At 40.9% G+C, this 12,909-nt stretch overlaps 1 protein-coding gene across 24 annotated transcripts in view; it reads right to left on the reverse strand.

Annotated features, from left to right (window-relative positions):
• LOC112454584 (ankyrin-3) overlaps positions 1-12,909 on the reverse strand; it is an 83,071-nt gene that overhangs the window by 42,392 nt on the left and 27,770 nt on the right. For 20 of the 24 annotated variants that reach the window (XR_003040765.1, XR_003040764.1, XR_003040763.1 and 17 more), the window contains exons 6-18: positions 12,727-12,882; positions 12,480-12,608; positions 12,207-12,404; positions 11,832-12,128; positions 11,484-11,681; positions 11,231-11,377; positions 11,005-11,154; positions 10,738-10,878; positions 10,510-10,665; positions 10,327-10,425; positions 9,705-9,902; positions 9,434-9,617; positions 7,573-7,677 (exon numbers count right to left, since the gene is read on the reverse strand). Coding sequence is in view for 4 of the 24 variants with exons in the window: in XM_025016069.1 (XP_024871837.1) it covers positions 7,573-7,677; positions 9,434-9,617; positions 9,705-9,902; positions 10,327-10,425; positions 10,510-10,665; positions 10,738-10,878; positions 11,005-11,154; positions 11,231-11,377; positions 11,484-11,681; positions 11,832-12,128; positions 12,207-12,404; positions 12,480-12,608; positions 12,727-12,882 (2,158 nt within the window). In the remaining 20 variants the exon portion in view is untranslated. Of the gene's footprint in view, positions 1-425; positions 610-3,120; positions 4,563-7,572; positions 7,678-9,433; positions 9,618-9,704; positions 9,903-10,326; positions 10,426-10,509; positions 10,666-10,737; positions 10,879-11,004; positions 11,155-11,230; positions 11,378-11,483; positions 11,682-11,831; positions 12,129-12,206; positions 12,405-12,479; positions 12,609-12,726; positions 12,883-12,909 lie in introns of those variants that run through there. The other 4 variants (XR_003040758.1, XR_003040757.1, XR_003040751.1 and 1 more) reach the window with 3 other exon arrangements.

A 12,909-nucleotide genomic window follows, 5' to 3' on the forward strand; every position in this document is an offset into this window, starting at 1 on the left:
TCCCGGCCGCGTGCGTAGACGCTAAAAATATTTCGCCGGAAGAGCCGAAAGTCGAGGGCGTCCGTCGAATCGCGGATGTGCTCCTCTTCCGCCGCGAGTTCCGGCGCCCTTGATCGGGCGCGCCGTCGTCGTCGTCGCGCGCGATACCATCATGACCATCATTCACACCCCCCTGCGTCATTGACGGGGGAGAGGAGGGCTTCGTCCGCTTCATTGTCGCGTCCGCGCGCGTAGAAACAGTAGCCGTATCGTAACAGTAGTAGCGTATCACCGGGTCACGTTCCTCGGTCCGCTCTATTAAACGCGACGACGCTCTCGGCCTCCTCGAGCGCGGCCGGAATCACGTTCCACGGCGCCCGTATTTGGCGTCCGTATTCGGGTCTTCCGGCGTCCGGGCGGCGGGAAGACGATACGTGCGATCGTACCTGATCCCGTTGCGCGATAACGATGCACGTCCGCTCTTTTCCTCTCTCTCTCTTTCCCGCGGCTTCTCTGTTCACGAGCGGACGGACGGACGCCCGGACGATGCGTTTTCCGCGGACGCAACGCGTGGCACTGAACGCGCGGCGCGAAGCAGCGAAACGCGCGCTGCATGCGAATAATGTTTTTATCCGAGTACCGCGAGTCTGGCGATACCTCGCGATACGAAGCCGAGTCTTCGTGGTCGCTTGGCGCGTTCGTTCATTCGTTCGTTCGTCTGCCTGCTCGTTCGCGGCGATCGCGCGAATCGAACGCAAGTCCACCCGGCCTCGGGACAAGCTGGTATTATTTGAGACGATGAAGGTCTCATCTGCAGATTAATTTGCATTATCCACGCGACAACAAACACGAATTCGAATGGAGAACGCGAGATCGTCATCCACACGCGAGCGTTATAGCTATTAAGGAAAATGCAAACGTAATCTATTACAAACAACGCGCATCGAGAGTTGAGCATTAATTAGCGCCGCGAATAATATTCTCGTGTCGGAAAAAAATTCCTGTTTTTCTCTTGCAACCATAAAATTATTTCGCATTTAAATGTTAAATGCCTCTGTACCTCGTGTATCACGCAGAAATACGCGGGAATCCGAACAACAGTGCCATTCAGTGCTAAATGCGCGCGCGGAGCGTCCCTCAAAATCAGGGACGATTCTGCAGTTTGCGGTGCTCTACAAAATTACGACACAAAATTGCAGTCGGTTGTATTCAAGTACGATTCAACGTCAATTGACGTTCAAATAAATTAATAAGCTAAAAGTTTATTGCATGCGGAGTTCCCATTTTGAAATCTCTGGAGCTCCGCTTCCGTTAATTTCTTTTACTTTTATTTTTGCTTGATTAAAAAAAGAATTGTTTTCATTTTTCATCTCCAACTCAGAATCAACGTAAATAACTACTCGATTCTTTTTTCCTAGATCAATTCGCAAACATTTCCGCGCGATGACAGAAGAATCAAAGCAAATCTCGAGATCGAGCTTACCGCTCCCGCGGCAAGAAGCAAAACTTGTCCCGATATTTGCATATGCACCATATGTCCGAGGATATCCGTTAACTTCTCGTCCACCACGCGATCACGACGCGCTCCCGATTGTGGACAATGGGCCACAGAGCACGGGCGTTTAGCTTTCATTAACGCTTCCGAGTTTGCGAAAACACGGTCGCGTGGCGCGACACGGCGCGGTCTGTTATCTCTTTGTAAGCACCGATTATCACGTAGTAACACCGGCGTTGGTAAATACACAACGGCGAGTGACACGTGACGGTTAACGTGTCGAACATATGTTTCCTCCACTAGGGTGAGAATGTTTTTCAGATATTTTGGGATGTATCGAGACGAGCATTTTAAGACTTTTAATTATCTGTTCGACTCATCCTGGATTTTTCAATGTAGATCGTTGTTTATAGAAATAAATTATTATTGTTTGTATAAAGATAAAAAAATTCTGTTTTTTTGTAAAGTGGAGTTTTGGAAACCTAGTTATTTCTCATAAACTGAGAAGACTTCTACATAATAAGATTATTTAACAAAAAATAACATAATAAGAAAAACTTCTTTCGAGCTAATAATTTAGTGCAGACCAAAAATTATAAATGCAGTGAAAAAAATGTATCGCGTAAAGTGTATCGGAAAATTAAATCGGTTTAATTACCTCGAGATTAATAGTATCTTGAGAGCTGATGACGTAAAACTTGATGATGTAAAATTCTAGACTTAACAAGTTAGATAATGTTTAATTGCAAGAATGCGTTATGCCGTATGAACAAAGACCCGTGGGAAGTCAGCATTTAACGTTCGTTAACGTACTTAAAACGTACTAAAACGTTATGAAAATAGAGTCGCGTGGCACGATACACGTTATCATTTTGCAAACACTAGTTATCGGAATAAAACTTACCAAAACCAGCCTTTTTGCATAGAAATTTTTTGCAGTACTTTTTGCATCGCGATTTGTGCGATGACTACATAGCTAATTGTAAGTCGCTAATTAACAGAAGCTGCGTAAGCGAACTCAAAAGCTTAAAACCTCCTTTTTCGATAGGTTACCGCGTCCAGGTTTGTTTATACTTTCTATTAATATTTATAATTTTGCTGCTGTAAATTCATACTTTCTCTAAAATAAATTAATTTAAAAAAAGTTAAAAGTAATTTTTTTCACATCTTTTATACGAAACATAGTATCATAGAAACTTTCGAAGATCTAATTGGGAGTTCAATTTGCCACAAAAAATTCATAAATACTAATTAAACAATTTATAAAGAATCAGAAATAGGCATAACGCGATCCTAAGGGAATCCAAACAGATCCCACTTGCTCTTTCCGACGTTTTTAAAAGCATTTTCAGATTTTTACTTTATCATCGGTAATAAATATCCAAATATCGTTACAAAAATAGTGTTAGCATTATTACAAGATTATTACACAAGGCTCTACATTACGATCAGTCAGATTTCCGGTATAAGGAAATAGCGGCGTTTCATCCTGTCAAAGGAGAGAAAAATTCGCGTTGGTCTGTTTCGCGATTTCCGCTCGCTCGCGTGAGCGATCAGATCTCGGGAGGGTCGTGATTCGAACGTTACAGACGGACGGCTGCGGCGGCATAAGCGGTGGTATAACGCAACAGATGCACGATATTTACATAATACGTCACTGTTCCTGCTGCCACACCCGCACGAACAGCCGCACGTGAATCTCTTTTTCTTCGCTCTTCCCTTGGCCATGTTCGCCGATGCGTTTTTCCCTTCTCTCTCTTTCTCTCACGTATAGAATTCGCTCTGCCGAATCTCCCTCTTGGAGGTAGCGTTCCGTATCCTCTCGAGCGTTGTTAGCGCACTGATGCACTATCGCGACGCGCCGTCCGGATAGCTCGTCCGGAACTTCGCGCGCAACGCGTGCTCTCGATATACAGGTGGCATGGAACGAATAGCGGCCTCCGATATATTTTTAACGACGAGATTTTTTACCGCGCACCGACGAATTGCAGGACGATTCGGCAACGTGTTCGCGTTATCGGCGTTCTCCTCTCTCTTTTCGTTTTTCGGGAAATCGGTCGACGCGTCCTCGACTCCTTCGCTCCTTATCGGCACCGACGGCTGATCGGCCGTGCGGCTTATCAGCTCGCAGGCCGTGGCCTCACTTTGAATATCGCACAGTGGCACACGGTCGATGGGGCAACCGGTGGCCGGCGGCTAAGCATCCACTCGATTAGATTCAATTCGTTTAATTGCGTTAAGCACACGGGCGCGTTGAATACTTCCTTTATTTTCGCGGCGCGGCGGTGGCGGTGGCGTCGACGGGGGTCAGGAACAGCGACTGCTCGAGCGGGGAAGATTGATACAGGTTCGACTGGCTCTCGTTAGGAACGTGACCTCATTCCGTGAATCACCAATTTTATAATAGTAACTGCCTTTGAGCTTTTCCCGCCACTTTATGTACCCCGCCGGCCCCGCGGCGCCTTTCTTCGCTCCGCGCCGCGCCGTGGCGAGAAAAATCGATGAGGGAAGCGTATTTCACTAGCGATTTTCGTAATAGTGGCGCCAATTAGTTGATAAAGCCAATTTGTAGCGTATCGCGACGACGTTATGTCGAAGTTCACCGTGCAAGAAAAAAGATAAAGACTCTCGTTTGCGTGAGCGCGAGATAATCGATGGAATTATACTTGTCGTTCGCCACGACCGTTCTTTTTCGTCCGCAATGTAAGTTAATCAATCGTACGAATTTAATTGCGATAATCATAGGTAACAGCTTTCGTAACTCGAGCAATTAGCGAAGATGAAATTTCGGGGGGAAATAACCCGTTTTTCCTGCGGACCAAATCCCTTGGCGGTTCCTCAAGTTCGCCGGTATTATTTTCAGCCGATTGACGATCGACCCCGTTCAAAATACGCTCGACGGACGCGATATCGTTCACGCGCGGCAAGTATGTACACGCGGCGAGCGTGGACGTCATCGACGCGTGCGTGAGTGCGTTACAATTCGCACGTTTTATTTTCTTCTTCACTGTTCCTCCTCTCAATCGACGGCCGCCGCGCGCGTGTATAAACGTTATATAAATACGAGATTATTTCGGTCCGGGATCCGTGTGTTTGGCGGTACGCCAAGGCGGCAGGGGTTGGACTGACTGCACTAATAACGCGGCTGCGACACGCACGCTGGCGATTGCATAACAGGTAGCCGAAGTGGAGGGCGGTACCGCGATGGTAGGTACAACAACTACAACTACGACGACGACGATGACGATGACGACGATGTGAACGACGTGAACGACGTCGAAGCGCGCTTCGGTCGGCTGATATAACGATCGCGCAACTCATTATGTAAATTGCATTAACGGTAACTGCACGCCCTATTCCCCGTTGCCTTTTTATTACGTAGGTAAAGTTGCGTCTACCAAAGGAGACCAGATCCCCCGCTCTGCGGAGTTAAATTCGTGTGCCTCTCTACTTCCGAAGCGAGCGATTTGGTGCGCGGGTTCGCTTTTGACACTTTTGACACGTGCAAGTGCGTATTCGGAGAGCTAGGAAATCCTAGGAATAATTAAATTCAGCAAATCTCGTGTGAATAAATGCAAAAACAGATAAAAATTTTCGTGTTAAATCGCGTGGTATCCACATGGAAAACTTTCTGGGATCCAGTCCGATTACTCCAAAAAATCATGGATTTTAGTCGATTCTGTTTTTCTATATTTGCATATAGAGACGAGTAATTTTTTAATTTTACCGAGAGAAACGCTTTTGAGCCTTGTACTCCAAGTGTCTGTCTATAAACATTGACGTTGCACAGAGTCCGCATGATGTTTTACTATTCATTATCTCAATGACGTCTTTTATGATTTTTTTTTTTACGGCAGCGGATGTGCTCCGTTACACGTTAACTAGCATTCTTCGACGTATTTCTGCAATAAATAAGAGCCAAGAGTGGTCGCTTCGGTTCTTTCGTTGTTTGTTGAACGAAGCTGCCGCCGCGCGCGCGCGGTAACGAAAGAATGCCAACCATTTATTATGCACGGGATAATGATAACGATCATACGCAGTGATACGCATATTACTTTTTATTGCGTCGGGAACGCGACACAACTGAAACCACATATAACGCGTCGGTGTCTACACGATCGTGAAGTATTCCATGAAAAGATTACGTAACAATGTCAGAACTACATTACAGATATCCTGATTGTGTCATAAATTTAAGATTATTTGCGTTTAAATCTGACCTTGTCTAGAGAATGATCTTTAAAAATATACCTAGAAATATAGTGCACTAGGTGCGTTCTAAACTCCTGATGTATTACGATGATATCGTTACGATCGACTGAATCACTATGCAAGAAGTTCCTTAGATTTTACGTTAAAATAGTAAAATATAATTGTACATATTATCAATAACGCTCTCTCTTATAGTAAAATATAATTATATTAAATAAAGCCTTCGTCTTAATAGAGCGTTTCCAATTACATGGAAGAGAGAATTAAAAATTGCGATGTAACTTGGGTGTTTCAAATATAATTGCGCTTGCAGGGTGTAATTTAGTGTATCGTCGAACTGCTAGCATGAAAAAAGACTTGCGGGGGGAGAGAAAGAGAGGGATGGTGGAAAGACGAACGCGAAAATAATAAATGTGTGACAGAAATAGCGGGCGAGGAATAGTTGTGTCTGTGCGTGTCTCTGTATGCAGATCTGATGTATGAAGGTTCGATCAAGTCGAAATGTACTCGTGAAAGAGTGGAGCGTGATCCGAGATGCGGATGTACAAACGCTGCCGGCGAAATAATAACGATGACGATGATCGATGCTACTCCCGATACTACGTCGTATATGCCGCTACGTCACGATGCTCTAATCGTCAAAAATAACGAAGCAGCTGCTCCCACATAGAAAACGTTCTGAGATCTAATTGGGACCCGATCCGATTTCCTAAAAGAATCTTGAACCCTGCCTGGGAAATCTGTGAAGATTCAGATCAGAAGCGCAATATTTTGCGATCTTAAATTAAATAAAAAAAAAAGTATGAGAGAAGATCCCACTTGCTTCTCCCGGAGTTCCTCTAGAACTTTTTCTGATTTTTATTTGGTCGTCAGTAATAAATGTTCAAATGATATAGTATTATTACAAGATGGTTCAGTTTTTCAAATTAAGTGAATTATTTATGAAGAGACTTCCGAACAGAAATGAAGTGTTCGCGCAAGCTAAAAAGACGAAAAATATATATAAAAATATATATAAAATATATATAAAAAGATATATAAAAAATATATATAAAAAGATAGATAAAAATATATATAAAAAGATACAAAAATCTCTTGCGACTCATAAATGTGTAAAATATTCGAATTGTTCTCAAATATAAAAATTTATTCTACGAAATAAAACAAAGATGCAATGTATTATGTTTATTCTTGAAAAAATTTAAGAAAGAACATTTATCTTAGCTTTATTACAGTAATAAAAATGATTTAGAACTATTACTTCTCTTCTGCTGATTATTTATAAAAGATACAATAATTTTCTGTGACATTAATTTTATATAAGTTTGTCTAGCTCTTCATAACTTTTAATCAAACAAACTAGAATTTTTTATAACTAGTAGATACTACTTGAAGTAATAATAATAAAAAATTAAATATCGCGCGATAGGTAACTCTCATGTTCGTTTTTATTGAATTCGATACATTGTATAAAAATGGTGCCATAAAAATATACCGATTTTATACCGTGAAAAAAGAGACGCAAATCTTCACGTTGTTTCTGTTGCGATTCTAGATAGAAAACCTCCGTATTTGGGATGACAATTCTCCAATTGATATCGCAAAACCGCAATAGCTCGACATACCAATTTGGACCGTATTCGTGCAGGCGTTCTGATCGGAATCTATACCTAGGAAGATTTTTGGAAATTTCTATGCGGGATGTCGCGGCAAGAGAACGACAATTAACAATGACATGTATCATTTCGCGATCACATCGTTCTGCGACAGTGCTAGCGTGGTACATACAATGTATAATCTACGCATATTTGCCGCGATTGCGTTCCGCGTTGGAACGCGTGAAGACAGAGAGAGAGTGTAACAGAAACAGAGTACAGACAACTTACGGGTATAGGTCATTTGGCCCTGGTAGTAAGAAGGAAGATACACGTGTTGCGCGTGCGGAGGCTGCCCGTACACATTCATGGCTGCCGTGCCGATTTCATCACCACCTACATACATCGTACACGCCGTCGAGGTAAGGTCATGGTTTCATCAGAACGCTATTTTCGCACCATATACACTGTTTGTTTTTTCTCTTTTCTCTAAGTTTCGCTCTCTATCACTGGGTTGTTAAAAAAAAAAAAAACTAACGCCGAAGCTACTATATATACGCAGGAGTCGGGAACGAGATGCGCGCGTGGCGCGGGTTCCGGCTTGTTCAATAAGCATACCGAGTATCGCTAATGTAAGTTACGAACCGAACTATGAACTACATCCTCTGTTCTTTGGGCGCACAAGTACGTCTTTCTACGCGCTCGACTACAGATAATTCTGAGATGGGAGCGAGGATATTTAAATGTCCCTACTGTCGGAAATAAACTCACACTAGAACAAAACTAATTCTTTAACAGGAAGTTTCTACATCTACAGGCTCTATGTCAATTTACATACATTATTAGATCAATAGACGATTCTTTAATTTAATACGTGATTTAATATATGATTTACGCGATCTTATAAGATCAATATATTATAATACAATATCGAACCCTTTTTGTTAAAACTATTTGATTCATATTTTATTCTTAAATGTACCTGTATACACGACCAGTTTTACGATCATTTATTCTTTTCTTTAATTTCGACAGAGGTATAATGTACAACAACCCAGTGAATATTGGCTAACTGCATGCTTTTGCAAAATAACATGAACGCAACAATCAAGCAAATAATAATTCCACGTAACATTTTGATATCGACTTCGTAACTTTTGTAGACAGATCTAAGAACTTAGACCTTTGATAGAGCTAATTTTATCTTCTTGAAACTCGCGATTTTTTCTATTTATCCTGACTATCTCATATAGTTTATACCGTTGTGGTCGTGTGGGTCGGGAGAGGGTCAGATCAGTCTCTATTGGATAACTAATTGTAAGTTTCACATGCTAATGGTGTTCGCGTCATGCATCGTACATGCGGAAAACTGTTTCGTTCTCAGAACTCTACCGCTAATTCAGTACTTCTATCTAATCTTCGCATTACGAATTGGACGAATATTTACCCGTCGATTTACGCATATAAATATATACTTGTACTTCTACTTTTAGTTTGTTTTTCGTAATTCTCTAACATTACGTTTTCGTGATTCTCCTCCATGCAATGATTCATTATTTTTACTTTTCTGGCGTGCAATTACTGTATCTACCGAAAAGCTTCACCTTCGTTTTAATCTTATTTTATCTATATAATATACGCGCGGTAATACGTTGCGAGAATGTGCCGCTTATACCGCAGGTAGATACATTTAGAAGGATATAATTTCGTCTTAAGGATTAAAAAAGTTTATCAGATACTATCGTTTCTACGCATGTTATCAGCTTAAGCAAAATTTACTATTGATAGCACTATTGTACTATCAATTTTTATTTTCTCTCACATGTATCATTTCTACTTTATGTCGATGCTAAAACCCTAATGTGCGAGGCAAAAATAATTCTGCTAAGCGATAAGCTATCAAAATACATGTTTATAAAACTTATTGCGATATCAGAAACAAGCTGTTTTTGAAACAAGTTGTTTCTGAAACAACTATAATACTATCTTATGCACGTTAAGTACATGATAAGTTTTTATAATGGTTTGTTTCAATAATTTGTTTTGTTCCAATATCGCAAACCTTAAATTCGTCAATAAATTATGCAACAAATAGAAATAGTAAGCAGTAAAAAAATAATAAATGGTTTCGTCATTAAATACGAGTACTCACCGCCCTCGTCTTCGCTGTCACTCATAAATGTCTCCTGCATAGATTCGGGTGCCTGAACTTTGTATTTCTCTTCAATGGTGACGGTATGAGTTGTGGTGATAATAGTCTCTGTGACAACTTTCAGCGTTTCAATGACACTTATGTAGCCGAGCTTTTGTGCGATATCCAGAGCAGTCTGTCCATTCTGTGAAAAATAATTTACATTGAGTGTGATTATATATTATACTCTGATAATGTACATAATTTAAAAACAATGGAATGAAACACTTACATTAGTTACAGCATTCGGTTTAGCTTTACTTTCCAACAGCAGGTTAATAACAAGCGTATGTCCTTGTTGCGCGGCTTGGTGGAGAGGAGTATAGCCAGCATTGGTGCTGCTGTCAACGGCAGCACCAGATCTCAAAAGGAATCGCACCATAGCTGCCTGACCAAAATGAGACGCCACGTGCAATGGCGTATATCCAGCCTGGAAAAAATACAATAAGACATAAGATCTCTTTTTTGCATTGCTGAATGTAATATCTATTGAATAATTGGATTTAATTTTGTATATAATTTCACGAGTTATTTTACTATTTAATCCAATACGTCTTATTTGTAACGATCCTTTAAGACAGCAGTCACACTACTGCACTGCACTGTGTCATGTAGATAGGTGTTATTTCAAAGTTATCAATGGACATATAGAGCAATGAACAATCACTTGTGAAAATTACATCATCTGTGGTAATTTAATTATGTATAAAATGCTAACACACTGTAACTAAAGACACAATCGTAGTCGCGTTGATTACTGTAATCACAACGAATACTTATTTTTAGCTGTGTAAATCACTTCGGGAAGTTTACACATACACGAAAGTTAGAGAAAGGCTTATCAGTTATGTTACCTTAGTTTTAGCGTCGATCTGAGCACCATTCTTCACAAGAATGGAAGCGACGTTTACTTTATCTTCTTGTGCGCATAAATGTAGAGGCGTAAGGCCATTCTGTAAAGTGTAAAAATAAATATAACGTAAGATTTTATAAATAAAAGTTAGTTGAAAATTACATTGTGTTCCTTTTTTATCTACCTTCGCTTTGTGATTCGTGTCTGCTTTATGCTCGATAAGAAGGGTTGACATATCAGTATGGCCTTCTTGTGCGCTCAAATGTAACGGTGTGAAACCAGCCTTTGATTCTGCATTAGCTTTCGCTCCGTATTCTAGTAAAGTAGTCGCAATGTCCATCTATTGAAAACAAGAGTGTGATTTTATTTGCCATGATAAACACTCTTAATAACTAAAGTTGTGTGAACGTACCTGATTTTTGCGTGCAGCGATATGCAATGGTGTATGGCCATTTTTAGCCATCGCATGTGGTGAAGCTCCTTTATCGAGTAAAAGTAAAGCCACGTTTTGATGATCGTAATGAGAAGCTACATGAAGAGGCGTTACCCCGTTCTGCAATTAACAGATAAAAAAATATTTGTCAAAATGTTACAACACATAAAATAATGTGACATGATACGTGCAAGTTAATTAACTTTACTACTATTAGCTTTAATTGTTAAATTTAAAAAGCCTTACCTTTCCTTGAGCGTCAACAGGCGCATTCTTTTGTAGTAACAATCGTGCTACGTTCATATTGCCATATTTGGCCGCTAAATGCAAGGGAGTAAATCCTTTCTTGGTCGTTGCGGTAAGAGAGGCGTTATTTTCTAATAAAACGGATGCAACCTGTGTGCAATCATAGATACGCATTATAAAAGAAATCTGTTTCTTACGTTATATATGTAACATTTTATAATCTTACCTCCTCTTGACCTTCTTTAGCAGCGATATGAAGCGGTGTATACAAATCCTTCGTTGTAGCATCTACTCCCGCACCATGCTGCAGCAGTAACATCACAATGTCGACGTTACCCAAGCGGGAAGCAACGTGAAGCGGTGTCTGTTCCTCCTACAAACAATTCATATTTCTTTATATCCGCACTATTATATAACAAATTTATCTTCGACGATGAAAGTACTCATATTAATTATTATTAATCAAGCACAGTACTTACTCTTGCTCTAGCGTCGACTTGGGCGCCGTTTCTAAGAAGTATCCTAATAATATCAGTTTGGTTCGCTCTGGCAGCTAAGTGTAACGGCGTTTCGCCTCTCACTGTCGGTATATCGGGGCTGGCTTCGTGTTGCAATAAGTAAATCACGATATTCATACATCCCATAAAACTTGCTACGTGCAGTGGAGTTAATCCAGACTGTGAAAAATAATATACAATATTGCTAATTTTCTTATATTTATTATCACGTATATTTACTACGGTAAACGTTAGAAGTACCTAACGTAATAAGTAGTATATAAAGTTAAGAGTGATTGAAAAGAGAAGAAAAGGTTGAAAATGTCATACCTCAGTCGTAGCTTCGATGCTCGCTTTGTGCTTCAGGAGGAGTTCGACGACCTTTATACGATTCTTCTTGCATGCGATATGAAGAGGGGTAAATCCGTTGAGCGCTCGTGCATTGGGATCAGCGTTTCTGTCAAGAAGTAGTTTAGCTACGCGTACGTGGCCGCAGTGTGCAGCCACATGCAGCGCAGTCAAATAGTCCACCGTCACTTCATCTACGGGTGCACGGTGGTACAATAAAATTCTCGCGGCGTCAACGTGATCCCCTTGAGAAGCCATGTGTAACGGGGCAAGACCATTCTGTCAACAGAAATCAAGTGATAATTAATGCGGAAAAATATTTTGTCAGCAAGACGTACATACGAAGTCGATTTATACCTTCGTTTTTGAGCCAATGGGTGCCCCCTTCTCAATGAGAATATCAACTACTTCGTGGTGGCCTGACCTGGCCGCGCAGTGGAGAGGAGTTAGACCATCCCTCGTTTTCGCTTCGATGTTTGCTCCTTTGCTCATGAGGAGATTAACCATTTTAATCTTACCCCATTTCGCCGCCACGTGCATTGGTGTGATATTGTGCTGCAATTGTAAAAAGAGTAAGAGTTTAGAACACTTTGATGTTTTAATTCTTCTTTCTCTACAAAAGTTACGTACCTTCGCCGCGAAATTAACATCCGCGCCTCTGTCATAAAGCAAGGAAGCGATTCGATCGTTGCCATAATGTGCGGCTATGTGAAGCGGGGTGAAACCGCTTTTCGATGTTACATCGGGATTATGGTCGTTCTGTAACAGGAGGAAAATAAAAGAAATTATATACGTGAAACTAATTTCTACCCAATTGTTGTATTACAGTATCGTTTAAAATAAGAGTCGCAAATGACATAGCGTTACGATAACTCACTTGTAAAAGTAGGGCAGCCGCCTTGCAGTCGTCTTTCTTTGCGGCGATGTGTAGGGCAGGCAGTCGAACTTTACCGCGGGTGTCATTTTCTAATAGAACAGCCACTACCTTGTCGTGACCCTGTTGCATAGCCACCGCCAATGGAGTGAAACCGTCCTAAACGAGGAAAAACACATATATTTA

Source organism: Temnothorax curvispinosus, unplaced genomic scaffold (genome assembly GCF_003070985.1).
Source record: "Temnothorax curvispinosus isolate PA1 unplaced genomic scaffold, ASM307098v1 QBEX01005133.1, whole genome shotgun sequence".
Classification (NCBI taxonomy): Eukaryota; Metazoa; Arthropoda; class Insecta; order Hymenoptera; family Formicidae; genus Temnothorax; species Temnothorax curvispinosus.